Here is a 23,602-nt window from a genome sequence, read left to right as displayed (position 1 = left end):
TTTATTGAAAACTTACATTTATGGAATTGGACTAACACTGTAACCGAGTGACCCAAAAATCGTACTTAAAATTTTTAGCGCAATTACGACTTTCAAGTAAAAGAATGTGAACAAAATTTACTGCGTTTCGTTTGAAATGCAGCGAAAAAAATGTGATGAGTGTAAGTAACTTTTCCTCAAAACATTTGCACCAAAATAATAATTATCGTAGATTCGGGCTAAATATTTCCATAAGAATCTTCAAGATGATATTCTTCTCTCCCTCTCTAAAACAATAAAACGTTGTAGGTGGTCGCCGTTGGGTCTAAGACAGACACATTCCATAGATTTCACTTTACTGACTCGAGTACCTGCTCTACCTGGCAAGCAAGCAATTACGTATTTCCGTTTAAGAATGACTTTATCAATGGTTCTTGGCGAACACAAGAAGCCCAAAAATAAATAAATTTACAATGTGCTTTATATGCCTACCTATGCATTCTTTCTTGAAACATTTCAAAATAAAATTGAGACAGAAAAAATTAAATCCGCGATTAGCAGCGATTAAAACCAACTTTCTTCACTCATCGTTAGCAATCATTCTCAGAAGACAGAGCCCAGGTAGACCTCAAGCTTTTACCTTTAAACTTGCCGCGACGAGAAAACGGTGGGGCTCAGTAGCAAAACAAGTTTGAGAAGAGAAGCATGATGTTGAGAGTTTATCCAGAAATTTGTCTCTAGTTTAGTGCCTTCCAAGAATATTTCCAGTCCCAAAACGGAGTCAACAACTGGTAAGAGCGTAATTTCTAAACTGCTTGATTAACCAGCTCCGTTACTTGCGTCGCCTTTAATTAATTTAAATTGCCCCCGGGCTAAATTAATAATTACGCGGTTTAAATTTTACACAAAGTGCTCGAATTCCGGCAGCGGGCCCACTTCTCGTGGAAATGAAGCGCGAACCCAAAATTTGTGCCCCTTGGTCATCGTCTAATTCCGGTAATTGATACATTCTCAGGTGTTAACTAACATCATCTCGCTGCGAGGCAACTTCTGATCGAGCGCTTGTGTAAATATTGATAACATTGGAATTGCTTCACGTTTTCGCAATTTTTGGACCTTTTGATCTCCGATAATTGCGACTAATTTTTGGCACTTTTTTACAGATTAAAAGCAATTACGGCGCTTGCGATAATTTTACTATCATTCATTCATAGCCACAACAAGTGATTAGTGACTTTTTTAGACTAAACATGTGGAAAGTTGCGCTTTTTTCGACGCTGGTGACGGCGTTCTTCTTCATCCACCAGGCCCGGACGTGCAACGAGGCGGTGTGTGGCAGCATAGTCAGCAAGTGCCTTCTGACGCAGTCCTGCAAGTGCGACTTTTCCTTCGAAAACTGCACCTGCTGCAAGGACTGCTTCAACTGTCTCAGCTACCTCTATGCCGAGTGCTGCTCTTGCGTTGGTAAGCAAATTTTTTCCCCAAAAACCATTTTTTATTCATTTAATTTTTGGAAAGACATGTGTCCGAAACCAAACGACACCGAGGGCGCCCTCAGCAAAAAATCCAACGTTGAGGACTTCAGTGAGCCCGTCCCTGGGCTTTTTAACGTTTTGACCGAATATCCGGATAGTGAGCGACGATGGAACAGCACTACCTTCCCCATTGATATCGATACGAGTCAATACGGACCGAAGAAAGAAATCAAAATTCATATGCGTACGATTTTTGCACTTTTTTTTTGAATTTTTTGAATGTTTTTTTTGTAGAAAGTGCCGAGCAAGAGGTGGCCCCCATCAAAACCAACGTTATCACTCTTAATTGCACGGTTGCCTTCATGTCAAAATGTATGAGCTTGACCAAGTGCAGGTCCAGCTGCCAGACTATGGGGGCTTCCAGCTATCGCTGGTTTCACGATGGGTGCTGCGAGTGCGTGGGGCAACACTGCATCAATTATGGGATAAATGAGAGCAGGTAAGTCCAAAAAAAAAATAGTAATGTTGGTCATATTACAAGATAATTGTTTAGAACACGAGCAAACACACGAATTGAATACTATACTTTATCTACGACTGTATTATTTAATTATTTATTATTAATGGTTTATTATTTTTCAATTAAAACGCATTGTCGAAGAAAGTTACCTTTTTTATTAGGGCAGCAAATTTGTTTTCATAAAAAATACTTAAAACAAAACTTTACCTTACAATAAAAACCCAGGAAAAGTTATGGAATATAAACTACGACATTACGCATATAATAACATTCTAAAATAACAGTCGTAGATTATTATAAAGGTGACCCAGAGGTCTTTGAAATGTTGTCATGCTGTTTTTATTATCTGATAGAGCTACTTAAAGTCTAAAAAACTAAAAATATTTTTATTGTTCAGAAAGTGGCGAACCAAAGATATATTTTTCAAGTTTAATAATTCTTTTTTTTTCAAATGGAACACCCTGTATCTGTTTACACGTATGGGTAGCATTTTTTATAAGCTCTCTAATGATATGCGGCTTGTATATCAAATTTGAAATATTTCTTAAGGTTTAAAAAATAGTTCTTTATTTATTTATTTTATTAATAGTTCTTGATGAGTGACATTTATTTATGTATCAAGTAATAATAATTAGATTACTAATGTACTCTTAATTAATCATATTAGCACATATCAAAAAATAAATTACCATTTGAATTATCAAATTCTAGGCTAACAAATTTTCTTGTAAAATATACATTTTTGGAAAATCTCGAAAAATATTTTAAATTTGCTATACAAATCCCATAGCATTAGGAAGCTTATCAGAAGTGCTATCGATACTGAAAACAATGGTGTTCTATAAAAAAATAGTTACCAAATTTTTTAGGTTTAGGCACATCCTGCTTTAACTAAAAGTTGACTATTTACTAAAACTACAAGTTATTCTTAGTTTTTATGTTGCAAATTGGTCGGAAAATATTCATAGACGACTTCGCAGTGATTTTTCAAAGATTGGTCTTTTCTATAATGAAAAGTTGAATAATTCCGAAGTGGAAAGAGATAGTTTGTAATAGTTTATACAAAATTAAATTATTTTTTTACGTAGAATCTAATTATGCAAAATATGTAGGATGTTCCATTAAGATAACTTTGTTCAATACTCTGAATACACTATAAAAAAATAAAAATATTTTTAATTTATGGACTTTGCATAGATCTATCGGATAATGAAAAAGGCATGGCAATATTTCAAATAGCAGAAAATTTACACACTCCTGAGTCACCGTGTATTTTTCTATAAAAGTATTGAAATTGAAAACTGAAATTATTGAAACGTTTTTTTAAGGTGTCGCGAATGCCCGTTGAAAGACGAGAATGAGCTTTCAGAGGAAGAATTCGATGTCGACGATTATGACTATGGCCAGAATTCGGAAGATTTCGAATAATAAAAATACATACAGACTGAATCAACAGTAACGTACAAAATTAATATTTTTGTAATGACAATGGGACATTTTTCAAAAAAAATCCTGGAACCGGTTGATTTATTGTGTCATTGGTTTTTGAGTAATAACGTCATTTCGTTAAATAATGACAACTGACATTTTTTTTTATTATTTTTGATATTTCTACACTCTTTTATCCCAAATAAAAACTTTCGATTATTGCACACAAAAGCTTAATGTGCATGTTCTTAGCTAAATTAGCATGAAAACAATTAATATAAATAAAAGAATAAATAAAAATCAATACCACAAAACAAGAGCAGAAAAGAAAGGTAAAGTTCTTTGTGAGCAGCTATTTTTTTACATTTTTTACTTTAGCATGTATATTTTTTTGTAATTACCAAAAAGATAAAGGAGCGCTCTATCAAAAACAGTAAATAAAAATGTCAGCTATCATATAAAACAATAAAAAAGACGTAATTACACAAAACAAAAATAAGATCGACCTGTTCAATTTTTTTTGGAAAATCACAAAGATATGAAATTTTTAAGTGTTACTTACGTTTCAGTCTGTATTTGATATAATACAGTGATCAAGACTGAGAGCATTTTAATTTCCGGTGACTACTACAATGCAACCGGAAATAATGTTCCCTGGCCAATATGTGACGTAACAGTTACGTGCTGTGAACAACCAGTTCAGTATTGCCAACCCAAACAGTCATTCTTGATCATTCTGTATCTTGTATATTAATACTGTAGGATAGAGTAGGACATTTGATTAAAGATAATAGGCATCCAAACGCTTTAAATTAAAGACTTAATGAAATTGGGAAACTTTCAACTTGTTTTATAAGTTATTCAGATTTTATATAGAAAAAATAGACGTGTTATATACTAATACTTGTACATTTTATTATCAGTATAAAATTTTAATATAGGTAATAAAACATTTGGTAAAAAATAAATTAGTCTTACGTTTACTTACACCAATATAAAAAAGGGTTTGTACCAGACAAACACATGGACTAGAAAAACACCAAACACTGACGACACCTAAATGGATGAGTCATGGCCTCCTTGATGTATGGAGACAACTTCGTTGTTCAGGCCTGGCGCATCGTTATGTTCGGCTGATTCTCCACTGGCGCTGCATTTAGCGGATTGACGTTTATTTGACAAATACCATTTTTGAGGTTAAAGACTAATAAATTTGAAAGATGTAAGTGTGCATTCGTGAAATACGTTGAAAATGTGAGGATAATTCTAAAGTTATGCCCTGAATGAACGTTTGGATAGTGTAACTTTTGCAGGAAATCATTTTACGATCATTAGGATTTTTTATTTTCAGCTTCAGAAGATATACAAATTATTTTAAGGTGAATTGATTGTTCATCGTTTATAAGTATTTTAAGCATAACCTACGGCACTAGTACGCAGACACAGATGCAGAGAAAACGATGTTTCAAAGAACCTTCCATTTATTATGCATACTCTATGGTTTTACCAATGGTTAAGGTTGAATACGTTACAAATCTGTGATTTTTAAGACATGGCTTAAGTTTTCTGAAAGGTATTTGCAACCTTTTAACCAGCAGATATTTGCAATACATTGTTTAGGCAAATGAAACTATTTTGCACCCACGTATTTTCAAAACCTGCTATTGTTAATTTAGTTTTAGTAAAATGTGCAAAGAAAGTCGTTTTTTTCAAATGAAATGGTTTAAAAAAGCTCGATCCAGCGTTCTTCTGCTGCGTTACTCTCTGCTGGAGTGTCTCTGAACCGTCCGTTCCAAAGTCCCTGTCTGGACCTATGCTCACTCTCAAGCACCGCTCGTGGATCACCAAACTCCCGAAAAAAATCTACTACTTTATAATTGAGTTTTTGTATTTAGAAATTATCAATTACATCGTGGGCTCTTTTTCACTTTCTCTTCTGCTGATTGTACTTGTTGAATTCAATTTTTTTTTCGGATTTAACCTCACAAATGCTATTTGTCAGATAAACGTCAGTGCGCTAAATAGGGCGCCATCTACGGTTTCGAAAAAACCGCTGAAACTTATCGATGCGCCAGGCCTGAACAACGAAGTTGTCTCCATACATCAAGGAGGCCATGGGATGAGTGATGACAAACTTATCTAAATTCATTTCGACGATTAACACCCAAAATCGAAATAAATACACGCCGATGTGTGTGTACACCAAAGTATTGCGATTGATTTCTGGCTTTCTTTTTTTTATCGCTCTTGCCAACTTAATTTAAGTCGTGAAGTTCCAAAACCAGCTGTTTGCTTTTTGCGATTTTCATTTTTATAATCCGAAATTACCGTCTAACAGACACGACTAATTTTTCAACCAAATGTTAACAGTTTAAGGGCCGGTTTATAGAAAGCTTTGTTAAAATTTAATTCGTTGTTAAAGGTAACAACGCGAATGGACCAATCACATTTGTTCAATTTGGTCACGTGAACAGTTAATTACGCATTTAATTGTGAATTAAATTAATGACGCTTCTATAAACCGGTCTTTAGAACGTGGCTGGCATTTATCAACAGTGTAGGCAAACACTGGATCTAAAGCCGTTTTTTTCGGTTCTATCATAAATAGTAATCGATTAATTTATTAATCGATTACAGTTTTGAAAAATCGATTATCACTTAATGAACCGATTAATCAATAGTTGATTAAACGATTAATCGTTATTACTTTTTTGTACAAACGCATATATTCGTACATAGTATCTTATGGTATCTTATGCATATTTTGTTTTTGTTGCCAGTTTGAATTAGGTGTCTAAAAGTAGGTAAACAATTGTATTTTTTTAACTGTCGATGAAACGGTTATTAATCAATTAGCCGTTTAATCGATTAATTAGAATCGAAATAATTGATTATTTTTGGTACTCGATTAATGGATTCCTCAAAATCATAATCATTTCAAGCAAATAGCGACTTTTGCACCTACACGACTCATTTCAAGTCACTGACCACCACACGGTGCCAGACGCCTGGAACAATCACTAACCTTGCGAATGATCTTAAATTTAACACAAAACACCTTATGTTGGTCTCGGAAACGGCGACTTCCCGCTTTTTTCCGTGGGAGGATCGTCGGTGTCGCTGTCGTCTTGTGGTTCCTGAGATTCTGGAAGTCTGATAAAGGGGAGATGTTCGCTGCCGCTCCACATCGAGTACAAATTCGTATGAAGCCTTATTGCGTCCTAAAATCACAGAAAAAAACTTGTATTGAACTCGGGCGAAAATTTACAAAACTAACACCACCACTGGCAGCACTGTCGGAGCCCCTCTCAGACGAGCTCGTTGTGGACCTGCTGTGAATCGAAAGACACGACGACGAATCCGTCGATGAGCTACTTTTCCTAGAAGTTAATGGAAGCCCTGGTGGAAAAATATCGTAGTGTTCGGTCACGGACATCCCACTGGCGTGGGGGACGTCGATGGACTGCCAGTTGCCCCTAAAGCAGCCCCTTTGTAGCAAATACAGCCCCCGAAATTGAAGGGTTTTACCTCTGGGAGGCCGGCCCTGGGTACATTCTGCGGTGCATCCGTTCTTCGTGGGTCTCGGCCCAAGGGGGGATGAAGGGGCCCCCTGGGAGGGAGTGGCCAGGGAGGGAGGTCTGGGGAATGGAGGAGCGAGTCGGGCGACAGGAAAGCAGCTGGATTGCCTCGGCTAGGCCTTCGCCACTTGTTATGGTCCCAGGCTGCGGGATTGCCTCTATAAATAAATAAATACGAAAATATTTAAATAAACTCTCAATTCATTACACAAAATTTCCGCCAATACTATTTTATAATCAAGTAATTAAATTACTAATTAGTCAAAAACAAGTTTCTAATACACCACGCAAAAAGTAGCACCGCTCAGTGGCGTAGTGAGCTCTTCTAACATTTTGCCTAAAACATTGTGAAAATCAGTAACCATTTGTATTCAAAAAATATTTAAATAACAAAAAAGATATATTGAAATAATAAACATTCTACATTTTAACCATCAGAAATACAAATAGATTAATATGCTTGGTAGCCACACTAATAACAAACCACTCGAGTTTAGACATTTTGACTCAGTTTACAAAAAATTTAAAATCAATTTTTTATTCATGGAGAATACTTTCAAAGAGGGGCAGCATGTAATTTTTATTTTAATGGTAACACAATAACACATTAACATAAGAAAGAATTAAAAAAACACACAATGGACACTATAAAATAAGAATCAATCGGTAGTATGAATAAAATGTAGCAAAAGCTTTTACTTTAGTTTTATCTCTGTATCTGTATTATCGCTGTATGCTTGAAATGCGAAGTTGTGATCACGTTGTGATAGAAGCGAAAACGAAGAAGGTTCTTATAAAACGGCTTTAAATCAGATTTACCAACACTGTTGGATGCCGGTCACCTTCGAAATTTGTTAACATTTAATTAGCTGCTGTATCAGTCTGTGAGGCGGTAATTTCCAATAAAAAAATTGACAAAACACAAAAAGGTATTGCATTTACACGACTCACGTACAAATATTTTCCACTGTCGCAATAATAATATCTGCAATCTCTAAAAAACATAAATCCTAAAAAAACCTTCGTGTAATGTTTTATAAACAAAAGTGTAATATTTTTAGATGTTAAACTGTTCTTTTGAGCTAGTATAAGGCGTTTTCAGTCGTTTCTAAGCAAAGAATGCCGTTTTCAGCCAAACTATCAACTGTGCTATGAAATAAATCGTTATTTCCGGCTAGAGTGAACCGTTTTAAGCACTTCTCAAGAAGTTTCCTCGTTTGTAAGCAAAAAATTGTCCAAAAAGAATAATTTTCTTCCAAAATGATGCATAAACTGTTATTTTGAGCTAGAATAAAGCGTTTTCAGTCTATTCTATCAGAGTTTGCGCGCTTCTAAGCAAAGAATTATCTGAAATAAGCAGTTTCCATCCAAACTATAACATAAATCGTTTTTTCCGGCAAGAATAAGCCGTTTTCTGCCACTTTTCAAAGAGTTTTCTCGTTTTTAAACAAGCAAAATGAATCATTTCCTTCCAAACAAGTATATAAACTGTTCCTTTGAGCCAGAATAAAACGTTTTCAGGCAGTTTTATACAAGTTTTCTCGTTTCTAAGCAAAGGATCGTCCTATATAGGCCTTTTTTATCAAAACTATAACATATATTGTTGTTTCTCGCTAGAATAAAAGGCTTTCAACCAATTCTTAAACAGTTTTCTCATTTTTAAGCAAGATATTGTCCAAAATAAATCGTTTTCGTCCTAAATACTGCATAAACCGTTCTTTTGAGCTAGAATAAGACGTTCTCAGTCTGTTCTATGAAAGTTTTCTCGTTTTTAAGCAAAGAATCGTCTGAAATAAGCTGTTTTCATCCAAACTATAACATAAATCGTTGTTTCCCGTCAGAATAAGCCGTTTTCAAAGACTTTTATCGTTTTTAAACAAGCAAAATGAATCATTTCCTTCCAAACAAGTATATAAACTGTTCCTTTGAGCCAGAATAAAGCGTTTTCAGGCAGTTTTACAAAAGTTTTCTCGTTTCTAAGCAAAGGATCGTCCTATATAGGCCTTTTTTATCAAAACTATAACATATATTGTTGTTTCTCGCTAGAATAAAAAAAGGCTTTCAACCAATTCTTAAACAGTTTTCTCATTTTTAAGCAAGATATTGTCCAAAATAAATCGTTTTCGTCCTAAATACTGCATAAACCGTTCTTTTGAGCTAGAATAAGACGTTCTCAGTTTGTTCTATGAAAGTTTTCTCGTTTTAAAGCAAGGAATCGTCTGAAATAAGCTGTTTTCATCCAGACTATAACATAAATCGTTGTTTCCAGCTAGAATAAGCCGTTTCCAGACAATTCTCAAAGAGTTTTCGCGTTTTGGAGCAAGAAATTATCCAAAATAAATCGTTTACGTCCGAAATAGTGCATAAACTGTTCTTTTAAACTAGAATAAGGCGTTCTCAGTCTGTTCTATAAAAGTTTTCTCGTGTTTAAGAAAAAAAATCGTCTGAAATAAGCCGTTTTCATATCCAAACTATAACATAAATCGTTGTTTCCCGTCAGAATAAGCCGTTTTCAAAGACTAAATCGTTTTTTCCGGCAAGAATAAGCCGTTTTCTGCCACTTTTCAAAGAGTTTTCTCGTTTTTAAACAAACAAAATGAATCGTTTCCTTCCAAACAAGTATATAAACTGTTCCTCTGAGCCAGAATAAAGCGTTTTCAAACAATTTTATAGAAGTTTTCTCATTTCTAAGCAACGCATTGTCTGAAATAAGTCGTTTTTATCAAAACTATAATATATATATATATATATATATATATATATATATATATATATATATATATAATTGTTTTTCGCTAGAATAAGAGGTTTTCAACCAAATCTTAAACAGTTTTCTCATTTTTAAGCAAGATATTGTCCAAAATAAAATGTTTTTGTCCGAAATAGTGCATAAACCGTTCTTTTGAGCTAGAATAAGACGTTCTCAGTCTGTTCTATGAAGGTTTTCTCGTTTTTAAGCAAAGAATCGTCTAAAATAAGCCGTTTTCATTCAAACTATAACATAAATCGTTGCAAAAAATGTTCTTTTAAGCTAAAATGAGGTGATTTCGGTGTGTTTCCAGTATACATAAAAACTGTTTTAACATTTTAACCGTATTTATTTAAAATTCAATAAATTGCAAGTTCTTACATTTGTTGATACGGATTTGTGGAAAGTTTGTAATAATTTTGTAATTTGTTTGTAAGTTTGTAATATTTTACCCCCTATAGTACAATAAGTCACTATTATTATCTAAGAGTTTTTATTTTCTGGATGAATTTTTTTAATAATTTTGCCAAAATGTAAATTCCATTACTAGAGAACGGAGTTTTGACGTGTGTAAACATTTTGTTAATGTAGTAGCAAAAATTGTAATAATAATAATAATAAATACCGTTTTATACATTTCCGGTGGCAATTATTATTTTTAAAAGAAAAAAGGTTGAAAATCAGCGGAAAAATACAAGAGCGATAATACTACCTACCTGTTAGGTATATTTTAGTGATTTTAACGTTTTTATAATATCGAAAAAAGTCGCCATCCATACCTGGAGTGGTACTCCTGCTCCTCTCCTGGGAAGCGCTCGTCGGCACCACCAACTTGGTGGGCAAATACCTCTGTTGCCAGGGCCCCGCCTCCACCCGCCCACAGTCCCAAGGCATGGACCACCGCCTCATAGTGCCGTCCCCACTATCCCCCACGACCTCCGCAGCCGCCGCCTCCGACCACCTCCTTTGCCCACTGAGCGGAAACAGTGGAAAATGCAACGGGGACCTGGACCCCCTTCCCGGAAACGGCGACTTCATCGTAAAAAGTTGCCCCGGGTTGGGAAACGGCCCCCTGATTGTCTCAAGAGGGCCAGGTCCCCGCATCGCCTCAGGAAATGCATGAATGGGGCTGGGCCCCCTGTGCACTTCCTGGTACGGCGAGGGCCCCCTTGGTTCAGTACTGAGAGGGCTTTGCTGTCGGGACAACTCCGCTTTCTGAAATTCCCCAGCTTTGGGGCTGTCCAGTGTCGAGAAATGGGGGCTGGAGGTTTGGGAGCGGGATTCGTGCATTGAGAGGCGGGCGAAGCACTGTTGCAGGGCTGCCATGCTGCAGTCAGGGTCGTGGATGCCTCCTGGAGTGGCTTGGCATGAGGGGCACATTGCCATGGAGCCGAAACACTCGCACCCGGCGATGGAAAATTGGTAGTGGAGGTTGATGAAAGTTAGGAGGTTTTCGGTGATGATTTGTTGGTTGTGGTCTTGTTGTCTTTGGGCGTCCGCTTCGGTAAAAGTGTCTCCGATACTCATGTCTTGCATCGCCGCTGCGATGTGAGTCTTGACCGAGTTGCTGGCGAAAATTGTCGCTTTTGTCAGTTCTTCCCAACTGGTTTGGCACAGAGTTGCTAAGTGGACATTTTGCATTTGAGCAAGAGTTAACAAAGATTGAGATAAACGCAGTCCAGCAGAACACATACTGTTCAGAATCTGAAATAAAATTGTACATGTACAGGCTGGGTCTACTAGAAGAAAATTTTTACTGTACGATGTCTCACAAATTAATGAGCACACATAATGAGTGTTTTCTATTAAATAACAAGTGTCTAAAAATGATTTACATCATAGTATGTCTTAGTTAGGCCAGCGTATATCTAAATTCGACTTATGTCGGCCAAGGCAAGACACGGTGTAAATCATTTTTAGACGATTGTTCAGTTTTCACTCTAATCATGTAATTTGTTTCAGAATTTTTCAAAAATTCTAACATGCGTAACAATTATTGAATTTATTAACTAATATAGTCGCTGATTTTCTTTAGATATTGTTACTTATTCGTTGTATACCTTACATTTTTTTAGCGCTCATTTAATTGTTATTAAATTTTAAATTCAAAATTAGTTTGACTTTTGCCAAGTCCTATTTCTTAATGAACTACTTACAAAACTAATTTGAGTTAAGTTGCTATTTACAAAATTCAACATACTTATAAGTATCGTTTGTTTCAGAATATTATAAAATATAATTATTATTTTTTAACGGCCCAATATTAATAAATTTTAATTATAAGGAACTGTAGAAAAATTCTGAAAAGATTCACACGCATAAAGAAAGAAATAAAGTATTTAATAACAAACGCTAGTTTCTATGTCTTTGTGTGCTTTTTTGTTTTTGAGATATACTCTGTATTATAGCCAAGGGATCGTTAACCTTGGAATTACACAATTTTTCGAAATATTACATATTTGGAATTATTAAAAATAACTTATTAAATTACGGGAATTATTTACTGGACTTATTGCAAAAAGTAACAAATTCAGACTCTTATTTGTAAGTTTTACGTTAACACTACCATATTTTTTTGTAAAACTACAAAACATACGCGAATTTCTATAAGCTCCTTAAAAAAAGGTTCTTATGTAATTTCTCGCCTAAAAGTGCAATCGCGAAAAAACAACTTAGAATTAGTCGAATTGGTAATAAATTTACTAAAACATTCCTTGCAAAAATCAGAATTTTTGGGAATTAAATTAAACGGCGATAGGCTTTATTGATAATTTGCAAAAAAATCTAATTCAAAAGATGTTTATCTTGTCATTGAATAATTTATTAAGTTGATAAGTGCATCTTATGCAGTGATGTGATTCAGTGATTGTAAAGGAATTAATCTTGGAAATTGATGAAATTACTGCGGTAGAACATTTTTTTGTTAACGGTCCCCCTAGTACAACCGACAAAAGAAACAATAATAAAAGCGTGAAATGACTTATCTTCCGACCTCGGAAGAATCAGAAACCGGCGTATTAATCTACAGTAATTATTGCTGAATTTGTAATCATTACTTGTAAATAATTAACCCAGCTGTTCAGGCATTCAGTCGCTGCGACCTTAAGAGCGTTAGGGCTAAGCGGTTGGTTGGGTGGTTCCTCTGGAGGTTTCTTCTCTTTTGAATCGCTTTCAGATGGTTCTGCAGGCCCTGAAGCCCCTTGGATATCCCTAAATTACAATGGTTACACTCATTGTTGAATTATCTTCTACATTAAAAACCACTTACCGTTCCATGGTATAAAGTTAGTTGGTTAATCAAGCTTTATCGGATTTTTATAAGGAAATTAATACTGTAAACATTTGATAAAAACAACTATGTAAACATAACCATTCTATGTTTGTATTTTTTTAAACTTACTGATTTACACAATAACGTAAATTAATTTGTTGTCAAATAGGTATTTAGCTGTACTATAACATTTTTCTGAATGTTTTATTAAAGAAAAACAGGATTACACGGAATACAGGTTATGTAAACGTCAAAACAAACAGCTCAAACTTCAAAACATTGGTTGGGGAAACTGCATGGAAACTGTAAGAGTGCTATCAACAATGCGACATTTTGTCGACAGATAGCGCGACGGCTAGGACTTATTTTTTTTTGGAATTGTTTAAATAATTGTAGACTTTTTTGCTTAGAACATTTGTTGCATCAATAAACGCAGTGACCTGTATAAAAATAAATAAATTTTACAATTAGTATTACCAACTTATTTTAAAACCACAGCCTGAAACTTTGGTATCTACTGGCAGTCTTCAAAATATTCACATTCTTGTGTTCCAGTGCTGTTATCTTCGTTATCGTATAGTGACGTCATGCTCAAACCATTTCTTTCTTCAATGCTGGAGAGGAAATTGGAAGGTAAATAAAAAATGTGTGGTGGTAATATTTTATAGACCTTCTGTGTCTCAATATAAACAAAATGCAATTAAATAAAAAAAATTATAAATGCCTTGAATAACCCTCACTATGTTAGTCTTAATTTTTTCCTAATGATAATAATGATAAAATGGAAATGGTCATTACTATTGCTCATCCTTATCCTTGGCCCCATGTTTCAAAATACGAGTGAACTCCACATAATCGAACAACCCGTTCTTGATGGGGGCCTCCCTGTACATCTCATCCACCTCGTCGTCGGTGAACCTGTCTCCCATCGTAGTCAGCAACTCCCTCAGCCGCTCCTCGTTGATAACCCCCATGTTGTCCTCATCGAAGCACCCAAACGCGTTCTTGATCACGTCCTCGGGGTCCGTCCCTTGCAGCCTCTCCCCGAACAGCGTCAGGAACATGGTGAAGTTGATGGGTCCCGGGGCCTCGTTCATCATACCATCGAGGTAGTCGTCGGTGGGGTTCTTGCCCAAGGAGGCCAGCATGTCGTGCAGGTCCTCCTTGTCCACAAACCCGTCATGGTTCTGGTCAATCATGTTGAAGGCCTCCTTGAATTCGGCGATCTGGGCCTGGTCGAACATGGCAAAGACGTTGGAAGTGGCCCTTTGGGCTCGTTTTTTCGTGGTGCCACGGCGGTTTACGGTTTTCCGGGACGACATTTCCTGGAAAATGGGCGTTTGTAATGTAAACAAGGAACAATAAATAACGTACTTACGGGTCGGAATACGTAAAAGAGTCAAGGAATAAGGGTAAAAGTTCGAAATTCGGTCGTTGTGACAGAAGTGTCGAAGAATTTTTTAGTGAATCACAAAATCCCTACTAGTGGCCCCCCACCACACCACACCTAGAATTTCGGCCAATCGACGTGGAGCATTTTACCCGCTCGATTCAAATGCTAAGTTTGTTTTCGCTTTTGCGACCCATTTTTTGCGTTTGCTTTTCTGGTATAATGCTGTTTAGTGATTAGGGAGCATTTACGGGTCAGTATATTAGCACAGATTTTGGGAACATGTGGTTTATGCGGTTTTTTCGCCACATATGGTCAAATTCAAATTGAACCTCCTTGAATTGGAGAAGCGAAATAAATGGAAATGAGGTCGTTTCTTTTATCGCCTAATATAGTCTTGAATTTGTTGTTGATGCAATTTACTAGCTCAGTCACCAATTTATACAGTCGGCGCAAGTTCAGTTAATTAGGAGGTTTAATATTATCAGTTCCCACTAATTATTATTAATCTAATCAACTGAAGGTTTTCTGTATGATTTTGCCTCATTTTAACTGTAAAATCGCCTAACTGTGCCAATTTAAAACCGTACACCTGTCGATTTTTTTGCGTGTAAATCATTTTTTTAATTAATTCTTTATTTCGTAATTATGGGGAAATTGTGGATGAGAAACGAGGAGCCTGAGGTCATTTTCTTTTATTGGTGATATTATCTACAATACATAAACCTATTTTATTACAAAATGAGTATTTACATCAACAAGTGGACCCCACAACACTCTCACACAGTCATTACGACAAAGCTTATCATACACATAATTTACAACAAGGCAATTGATTTTTAATTTAAATCACATTTCCATCTCTCGATCGCAACATTTCCGCATAACTGAATAATGCATTCAAACACGACTTAAATTACAAATCAATTAGTAAAAACAAAAAATAGAATCTCTATAAGCAACATCTAGGTTGATTTTGGTAGCAGTAATTGGTTCAGTTCTTTTCATCTCATCTTACTGAAACCCCATTTATGGTAACCATATTTCCATTCTTCCACGAAATGGGTTCGGGCTCGTAAGTGCCACTGTCGCGACTTGTCTCCTCATAGGGGGCATCGTACATGTTTTCATCGTGAATGTTTTCGTAGATATTTGGTGGCAAGTGACCGTTTCGGTCACTCAGAGTGGCGTAGCTCATGACTGCGGCGTTTCGGTCTTCTTTGCGCTCGGCGCCTTCCACGTTCTCGGTGTTCTTCACTGGGATTGGCTTACGCCTGTAGCAAAATAATTTTTGTAATAAGTATTAAGTACTAAGTATTAAAGGAAAAATAGTGCTTTCACTTTAAAACTAGCCGCTCTCAAAAATTTTTGATTTTGCATGAGAAGATAAATATAACGCGAGGAGTGTTCAATTATAACTCTTTATATTAATTACCTCTTCGGTAGCGTCATATTACCGTTTCTGTAGAAGTTTTCAAGCCAAGTGCGGAGTGCGTACAATTTTTTTAAGGTCAGCATGATTGGGAAATTTATCGTTTCTCAGTACCTTTTTAAATGATCCAAAATGATGAAAATTTTAATAAGGGGACAAAATCAGTGCTATACTAAGCTATAGGAGAGATTTGGAAGTGTCTACTATCTTCCGATCAAATAGACCTTGTGTGATTTGACGTTGTCTTGCAGCAAAATTGCACTCTTAATTGAAAGGTGCCGTTATTTTGAGCGAAATGAAGGCTTAGTTTTTCAGGATCAAACTTTACTAGGACATTACGTAACTGCAAGTACGTTTGTCGTCCAAAAAATTCGTGCATTATAACATCTTGGGCTCCCAAAGTACAGAACAACAAAAACCTTTGTTTTTCAGAAGCTAAAACTTTACCTTCAATTGGCGTTGATGAAGTAAAGCGTTGTCATAATTTTATTTTAAAATTCTGGATGAGGTGAAATGATGGATTTAATCACACGTATGTAATAATATTGTAATAAAAAAACGTTCCCTTTTTGTTTAAACCGATTAACAAGCTTGTTTAATTTAAATCAAAATCAAAAGTTAGATAAATTTCAAAAATTAAAAAACCCCTAACTCAAAATATAATTGATTTTTTTTAGTTTAGATATTTTTTTCCGGTCTTCCGCACCGTTACAAAAATTTGGAGTGCTATATACAGCGTGCTCAAAAACTGGCGCACCAACTCAATGGTGTGTGGTAGAGAAGTGGTTACATATAAAGGTAAAAATTGTAAAAAAATTCTTTGTATTAAAGTTATTGATAAATAACTAATTTTAGGTAAATGATATGTGGCAACGTTGTCTAACAGTCATGATCGCAATAGAATTTGAGCAACAATAAAAATAAATTATTTTTGAAACGGTTTCCTAGGAAATAATTCCCAGTGTTGGCACATCTACACTTTGTGATTTTTTCGATAAATTTTAATTTTTCTAAATTAAAAAAACTGCTAAAATCTGATAGTAAATTTTAAAATAATTATTCATCGTTTTGTTACGGAACGATTACCTGGTATGAAACATAAAAACATAAAAAAATAATGAAAACTAAAGAAGTTAACACAATAAGTTTGTAGCTCCAGATTTTTAAAAATATAACTTCAGGAATTTTTTCAACATTTTTCCCGTAATCTGCACTTGCTTCTCAATAACGTACCACTGAGTTGGTGCGCCAGTTTTTGAGCACCCTGTATAATTGTAAAGTAAGAATAGATAACGACCAGGGGATGAAACCTAAAATGTATTTTATGTTGGTTTTATACTCTCCTCTCGCAAGACTACCGGAATGTAAGATTTCATAAATAAAACAATTCCTTCCTCAAAAAAAAGTAGATTTTTTTATTTCTTTTACGGTTAGATACCTAAGCTTTTTTCTCCTTACTAATGTTTCAAAAAGAATGGGGTATGATTTGAAATTTTAAAGGGGTGGATAGTAAATAGAAACTGAACTAGTGGTAGTTTTAAACTTTTTTTTCTTCCAATTGAACTGTATTTGCTTGAAACTATAAGCATTTACTCTGTTAATTAGTATTAAGACTTGCTAGTTTTGAACTGAAGACAATGCAACCTAGTAAATGTAATAATACTCACAATTTAAGATAAATTACTAATAAGAGAATTAGCAAAAAGACGACCATTCCGGCCCCAATTCCAATATTGGTCCCCAGACTCGAGGGTTCCTGTGGTTCCCCGGTAATCTCCTCACATCGTGGTACCTCACCCGACCATTCCCCATTCTCCATACATTTTCGCAAATACGGTCCCACCCTTTCGAAATTTGGGACACAATGGTACTCAATCGCCGCATTATAGGTGGTACCATTCATCACAATCACTCGCCCATTTTCGATAGTACCAGGGTGTTTACAATCGACCGCTAAAAAAAATTAGTATTTTTTTTTCAAAATAAATTTTCCGAAATTACCGGTGCAAGTGGGCGCCCGTCCGCTCCAAACCCCCTTCAGCAAGCACACTCTAGTTGCATTCCCCTGCATGGTGTGCCCACGGGGACATGAATAGGCAACAACTCCCCCAACACTGTAAGTACTAACTTTGACCGTCATTCCGTCAAACCTGTCGGGTTCTTTGCACTGGATTCCGCGACATGTTGGAGCGTCGGAGCTCCAGGTACCATTTTCAAGACACAATCGGCGTGAAACTCCATCCAGTTCGAAGTTTTTGTCGCAGGAGTAGAGGGCCAGTGCTCCATAGTACGTTGCGTTCGAGGTTAAGGTAACTTTACCGTTTTGGATATTTTCCGGGTTACCACAATCCACAACTAAAGATAATTTTTTGTAAGAGTTTTTTTGGGGGAAAGTTGGGTAGTACTTACAGACGCATTGAGGAACATCGCCACTCCACTGACCCGTATCTTCACAAGTGCTCAAAGGCTCGCCCACAACTTTGTAGCCTCTTTCACACCTGTATTTGACTATGGCCCCGATTTTGTAAGTAGTTGAGGAGGATTCAGCTGTCCTGATAAGAGTACGACCGTACATGCGATCGTTCCCAGTCACTGAAAGTATGCTATGTTCGGCCAAAATTGGCTCAGGACATCTTATTTCTGTGAAGGAATAACGGTCAAAAAAATCAAGTGAAAAATTGATCGAAAGTACCTTCACACTTTGGTGGAGTATCGCTCCACTGCTTGTTTTCCAAACAGCGCCTCCTTGAAACCCCATTAAGCCTGTAATTCTTAGCACACGAATACTCAATTTGACTGTCAAGGTACGTAGTATCATTAATATAATTAACAGTACCGTACAGCATGGTCGGTACTTTACCACAATCAACGACTAAAACCCAAAATTTAGTTATTTTTTTTAAATGATACCACATTATTATTTATTACATTCACAAGTTGGAGTGGTACCAGACCAGTCCCCTTCCTTGGTACACGTATGGATGGGTTCCCCTCGCAACACATGTCCCACCTCGCAATGGTACTCAATGGAGGAATGTACGTTAAAATCGTACCCAACCACGTAACTTCCTGCAGGAACGTCGGGTTCCTCGCACGTTATCACTAGAATTAGTAAAGTGGTACCAAAAGTGTGATTGGTAAAAAATGGTACTAACGTTCACATGAGGGTGCGTCCGCTGACCATTTGCCCTCCCTTGTGCATTTTTGCACTTTTTGCCCTTCGAGCCAGTAGTCATGGCCACAGCTGTATTCGACCAAACTTTCGACGGTTGTGGTACCATTGAGCAGGTCGTACCGGCCATTGTCGATATTTGGAGGGGCCCCACAGTCCACGAATTTGCACGAGGGGGCTTTGCCCGACCACTGGCCCCCCAGTTCGCACGAAAGCACCTTTGAAATTTTGTAATTTTTAGTCTAGTCTGACCTATTTCAGGAATTTTTTCCAATTTAATGTAGTCAAAAATGAAAATTTTAAATGAAGTTTTGTCCAAAACCAACCTTACAGACAATTTTATTTTTAATTTTTTTCTGTGATTTTGCTAGTAGAGACCAACAATTCACCAATTTAAATCCAAAATTATCTTGTTTTTTCAATAAACAAATTTTTCGTATCTTAGAAGAAAATAACAGAAATCAGGTGTTTAATTAATTTAATGCAAAAATGTATGTTGTTTCATTAAAAAAAGTGTAGTCTTAACGTAATTCACTGCTGACACACTATGGATTACTTGAAAATAATTTAGATATTGTTGAGAAAACTAATCGTTAACTAATTTTCTAAATAAAATTTTAAACGTTTCAACATTTAAGAATCAACAACGAACTTTGGGGTATCGTCTCCCCTCTGTATAATAATTTGTTGTTAATATAAATTTGCAAAACATAAAGTACTTGGAATTAGGAAACTGAAACAGTTTTACTACGTTTTCGTGAGGGTTTCTGGGTTTGAATACGATTTGAAAACTGTGGGTATCCAGTTTGTAAAGTATTTTCGTTGCAAGTGCCAATGTGGGCACAAATATTTTATTGCCAAAAAACACCAGCACCGTTTTTTAAACTGCAACATTTACCTAATCCATGACCCCTTTTCGCACTTTTGAGTATCCAGGGACAGTCTTCACTGGTTTTTCCTTTTTTTTTTTGTTGGATTTTTTAGAAATGTCAAAAGTGACACATAAAAGATGCGCGCGCATGCGCTTTAATTTTCATTCATAATTCGAAATTTTTTTAACTTGATTAATAAAAAAGAGTTTCAATTCAATATTGTAAATTTATTTTTCTCTCATTATTTCAATTTTGGTGTTTTTTATCAGCAGATTGTCCACCATAACCTAGGCGGGGGGTTGAATGAAAAACTATGAAGGTGTGAGATGCAACAAAGACAGACTCATTGTTAATTTATGAATCAACGTAAGGAACGTAGTAATTGTTGTAAAATTTGTAAGCATTTTGATTGGGCCGTCTGAGATCGGCCATTAAAATTACGTAGAGAACCAATCACTATAGATTTTTGGATTCATTGAAAAATTATATTCTTAGATATGATTGGTCCGATTAGGTCGGCCATTAAAATGAAGTGAGAAACCAATCACTTTGAATTTTTGGACTCATTGATAATTTAATGTTTGAAAGTTTGAAAGCAGTGAATAAATAGATCTTGTTTTTTTTAAATGGCTTCCGTTATTGCTTCTCTGAGTAGGTAAGTAAAAATTTTACATTCAATTGTCACAAATTTTGTTAATATTTTATTGTATCTACTTAAAAATTTTGTTAAAAAATGACGTTTTTGTTAAATTTTTGTCAAAAGACGTGGGATTTTAGGTGCACTTATGCTTTTTGAACGCGTTATTATCGAATACATCAAAAGAGACAGCTTGCACCTATGAGAAAAATAACATGATAGTCAAAAATTAGCATGATAGTCAAAAATTAGCTTCTCATATAAAAATTTAAAAGAAGGAAAACGTTTATATCGAAAAAAAATTAATAAATTCAACTGTGAACACTTTCTGGAAGAAATGTTTTAAGAATTTACAATGAATTTAACCCCTTCAGCAGTTCAGAAAATTAGTTTAGTGTTCAACACTCCAAGCATTGTCAAAAATCCAACGACAATTTCCCTACGTGTCTCAGCAAAAACGGTTTTTAAAATTCCTTCGCTAAAATTTTTCGATTTATGATTAATATAGGTCTAAATATGAAGTAAACAAGAAAAATTCTAAAAGTACTGAAAAACTGTCGAGCCAGACTTTTCTTAACAAATTCCAAACTCACCCCTTGCCCAAACAAGATAAACCCAGACTGGCACGAATAAACCGCGGTGTCTCCAGCCCTTCGCCCCGACGTTTTAACAATCCCCCCATTAATACTAGGTGGATCTGGACACCAGTCGAAGAGACATTTAGGCGTGGAATTCGTCCAAGTCCCATTAGACCCACAAGTCCGTATTTCGTGCCCTATAAGAGTGTAATTTTCGTGACAGGTGTAAAGAGCCTGTGCCCCATATGTCGTCCTCTTGTCCTTAAGCACCACCGAACCGTGCTCCAAGCCCGGCAAAGCCTCACAGCTCACATCTGTTGGTTGAAAAATTAGTATTCCAAGAGTGGAGACTTTTACGATTGTTACATTTGCACGTTGGCGCTTTCCCCGACCAGAAACCTTCCTTTCCGCAAAGTCTGGTCGCTTCACCGACCAACATGTGCCCCTCTGGACACCGGTATTCGATCCTCGAGCCGACGTTGTAATTGCTTCCTTTTATGGTGGTGTTAATTTGTTTGTCGGGACTGCCGCATGACGATGGAGCTAATATTCGGAAATTATTATATGGGAAATAACGATCGTGCTTGGGTGTGGTGGAAGAATGGAGGAATGTGTTTTTATTCGCAAAAGTTCACACTCGCAATTTAAATGAATTGTACTTTCCCTGATCGGAGCCTGCTCTAGAATTGGCACTTTTAAATCGCTGCTTTTACTTTTGAGGTGCAAGCACCCGAGTTATTGTAATTTTACAGTTAAAGCGAATAATAGAAAATTGCTCTGTGAATCGGAACATGCAAATAGACTGCTCTCTGCTCATTGTCAAGGGTAAACACTAAACAGATACCTTAATTAACATTCAACAATGAATCAGGTGTGATTTAAACAGAAAATATCACATTTTATTATTGTGAGACTTCGTGTTAAACATTCTATGAGATAAATATTTTCAATAGTGTTTGTCACCAGCCTTAGCGATAAGCCAAACAGTAACACTGAATTTTTCATCAGAGTTTCTGGGTTTGAATACGATTTGAAAACTGTGGGTATCCAGTTTGTAAAGTATTTTCGTTGCAAGTGCCAATGTGGGCACAAATATTTTTTTGTCAAAAAACACTAGCACCGTTTTTTAAACTGCAACATTTACCTAATCCATGACCCCCTTTCGCACTTTTGCATATCCTGGGACAGTTTCCACAGGTTTTTCCTCTTTTTTGTTGAATTTTTTAGAAATGTCAAAAGTGACAAATTAAAGATGCGCGCGCATGCGCTTTAATTTTCAATCATAATTCGAAATTTTTTTAACTTGTTTAATAAAAAAGAGTTTCAATTCAATATTGTAAATTTATTTTTCTCTCATTATTTCAATTTTGGTGTTTTTTATCAGCAGATTGTCTACCATTACTCAGGCGGGGGGTTGAAGACGATGAAAAACTATGAAGGTGTGAGATGCAACAAAGACAGACTCATTGTTAATTTATGAATCATAACGTAAGGAACGTAGTAATTGTTGTAAAATTTGTAAGCATTTTGATTGGGCCGTTTAAGGTCGGCCATTAAAATTACGTAGAGAACCAATCACTATAGATTTTTGGATTCATTGAAAAATTATATTCTTAGACATGATTGGTCCGGATTAGGTCGGCCATTAAAATGAAGTGAGAAACCAATCACTTTGAATTTTTGGACTCATTGATAATTTAAAGCGAATAATAGAAAATTGCTCTGTGAATCGGAACATGCAAATAGACTGCTCTCTGCTCATTGTCAAGGGTAAACACTAAACAGATACCTTAATTAACATGCAAAATCTCAACAATGAATCAGGTGTGGTTTAAACAGAAAATATCACATTTTATTATTGTGAGACTTCGTGTTAAACATTCTATGAGATAAATATTTTGAATAGTGTTTGTCACCAGCCTTAGCAATAAGCCAAAGAGTAACACTGAATTTTTCATGAGGGTTTCTGGGTTTGAATACGATTTGAAAACTGTGGGTATCCAGTTTGTAAAGTATTTTCGTTGCAAGTGCCAATGTGGGCACAAATATTTTTTTGTCAAAAAACACTAGCGCCGTTTTTTAAACTGCAACATTTACCTAATCCATGACACCCTTTCGCACTTTTGAATATTTTGGGACAGTTTCCACAGGTTTTTCCTCTTTTTTGTTGAATTTTTTAGAAATGTCAAAAGTGACAAATAAAAGATGCGCGCGCATGCGCTTTAATTTTCAATCATAATTCGAACTTTTTTTAACTTGTTTAATAAAAAAGAGTTTCAATTCAATATTGTAAATTTATTTTTCTCTCATTATTTCAATTTTGGCGTTTTTTATCAGCAGATTGTCTACCATTACTTAGGCGGGGGGTTGAAGGCGATGAAAAACTATGAAGGTGTGAGATGCAACAAAGACAGACTCATTGTTAATTTATGAATCAACGTAAGAAACGTAGTAATTGTTGTAGAATTTGTAAGCATTTTGATTGGGCCGTTTGAGGTCGGCCATTAAAATTACGTAGAGA

At 35.7% G+C, this 23,602-nt stretch overlaps 4 protein-coding genes across 7 annotated transcripts in view; 1 reads left to right on the top strand and 3 right to left on the bottom strand.

The window, feature by feature from the left end:
• The first annotated feature begins 613 nt into the window (after positions 1-613).
• Positions 614-4,370, top strand: LOC100142000 (protein twisted gastrulation). Of its 3 annotated transcripts, none has more exons than XM_001812724.4 (5): positions 614-770; positions 1,223-1,443; positions 1,498-1,698; positions 1,749-1,953; positions 3,303-4,370. In XM_001812724.4, the coding sequence occupies exons 2-5, from the start codon at positions 1,230-1,232 to the stop codon at positions 3,400-3,402; spliced, it is 720 nt and encodes a 239-aa protein (XP_001812776.1). In that variant the 5' UTR covers positions 614-770; positions 1,223-1,229; the 3' UTR covers positions 3,403-4,370. The 3 variants fall into 3 exon arrangements, with proteins under 3 accessions (XP_001812776.1, XP_064215999.1, XP_015833501.1); XM_064359929.1 differs by having other exon boundaries at positions 625-770; positions 1,143-1,443; XM_015978015.2 differs by lacking the exon at positions 614-770 and adding an exon at positions 854-975.
• A 1,095-nt stretch (positions 4,371-5,465) lies between these two features.
• Positions 5,466-13,620, bottom strand: LOC103312554 (uncharacterized protein). The gene is made up of 8 exons (XM_064359928.1): positions 13,497-13,620; positions 13,130-13,440; positions 12,998-13,061; positions 12,786-12,939; positions 10,509-11,433; positions 6,931-7,138; positions 6,680-6,878; positions 5,466-6,623 (listed from the first exon to the last, which is right to left on the bottom strand). The coding sequence occupies exons 3-8, from the start codon at positions 13,003-13,005 to the stop codon at positions 6,462-6,464; spliced, it is 1,656 nt and encodes a 551-aa protein (XP_064215998.1). The 5' UTR covers positions 13,006-13,061; positions 13,130-13,440; positions 13,497-13,620; the 3' UTR covers positions 5,466-6,461.
• Positions 13,621-13,649: 29 nt separating this feature from the next.
• sqh (spaghetti squash) lies at positions 13,650-14,537 on the bottom strand. 2 transcript variants are annotated; one of them, XM_008194036.3, is made up of 2 exons: positions 14,379-14,537; positions 13,650-14,325 (listed from the first exon to the last, which is right to left on the bottom strand). In XM_008194036.3, exon 2 carries the CDS (start codon positions 14,320-14,322, stop codon positions 13,798-13,800), a length of 525 nt encoding a protein of 174 aa, XP_008192258.1. In that variant the 5' UTR covers positions 14,323-14,325; positions 14,379-14,537; the 3' UTR covers positions 13,650-13,797. The 2 variants fall into 2 exon arrangements, with proteins under 2 accessions (XP_008192258.1, XP_966680.1); XM_961587.5 differs by having other exon boundaries at positions 14,375-14,516.
• A 532-nt stretch (positions 14,538-15,069) lies between these two features.
• The window catches only part of fw (furrowed), a 29,403-nt gene continuing 20,870 nt past the window's right edge, over positions 15,070-23,602 (bottom strand). Inside the window, exons 7-15 of the mRNA XM_008194049.3 lie at positions 21,448-21,624; positions 21,097-21,395; positions 18,978-19,212; positions 18,751-18,924; positions 18,515-18,694; positions 18,232-18,462; positions 17,824-18,177; positions 17,490-17,775; positions 15,070-15,664 (exon numbers count right to left, since the gene is read on the bottom strand). Of these exons, the coding sequence (XP_008192271.2) occupies positions 15,400-15,664; positions 17,490-17,775; positions 17,824-18,177; positions 18,232-18,462; positions 18,515-18,694; positions 18,751-18,924; positions 18,978-19,212; positions 21,097-21,395; positions 21,448-21,624 (2,201 nt within the window). The 3' untranslated portion in view covers positions 15,070-15,399. The remainder of the gene's footprint in view (positions 15,665-17,489; positions 17,776-17,823; positions 18,178-18,231; positions 18,463-18,514; positions 18,695-18,750; positions 18,925-18,977; positions 19,213-21,096; positions 21,396-21,447; positions 21,625-23,602) is intronic.

Source organism: Tribolium castaneum, chromosome 1 (assembly GCF_031307605.1).
Source record: "Tribolium castaneum strain GA2 chromosome 1, icTriCast1.1, whole genome shotgun sequence".
NCBI lineage: Eukaryota > Metazoa > Arthropoda > Insecta > Coleoptera > Tenebrionidae > Tribolium > Tribolium castaneum.
This window is presented reverse-complemented; position numbering and strand designations above follow the sequence as displayed.

Bases quoted from the DNA above. Each gene is read 5' to 3' on its own strand.
- LOC103312554 (XM_064359928.1), bottom strand. The intron at 6,879-6,930 runs GTAAAACCCTTC...GGGCTGCTTTAG, and splicing joins CCAGGGCCGGCCTCCCAGAG to GGGCAACTGGCAGTCCATCG. The intron at 6,624-6,679 runs GTTAGTTTTGTA...CTGTGATTTTAG, and splicing joins ACAGTGCTGCCAGTGGTGGT to GACGCAATAAGGCTTCATAC.
- sqh (XM_008194036.3), bottom strand. From the start codon at position 14,322: ATGTCGTCCCGGAAAACCGTAAACCGCCGTGGCACCACGAAAAAACGA.
- LOC100142000 (XM_001812724.4), top strand. From the start codon at position 1,230: ATGTGGAAAGTTGCGCTTTTTTCGACGCTGGTGACGGCGTTCTTCTTC. The intron at 1,444-1,497 runs GTAAGCAAATTT...ATTTTTGGAAAG, and splicing joins CGAGTGCTGCTCTTGCGTTG to ACATGTGTCCGAAACCAAAC. The intron at 1,699-1,748 runs GTACGATTTTTG...TTTTTTTTGTAG, and splicing joins AGAAATCAAAATTCATATGC to AAAGTGCCGAGCAAGAGGTG.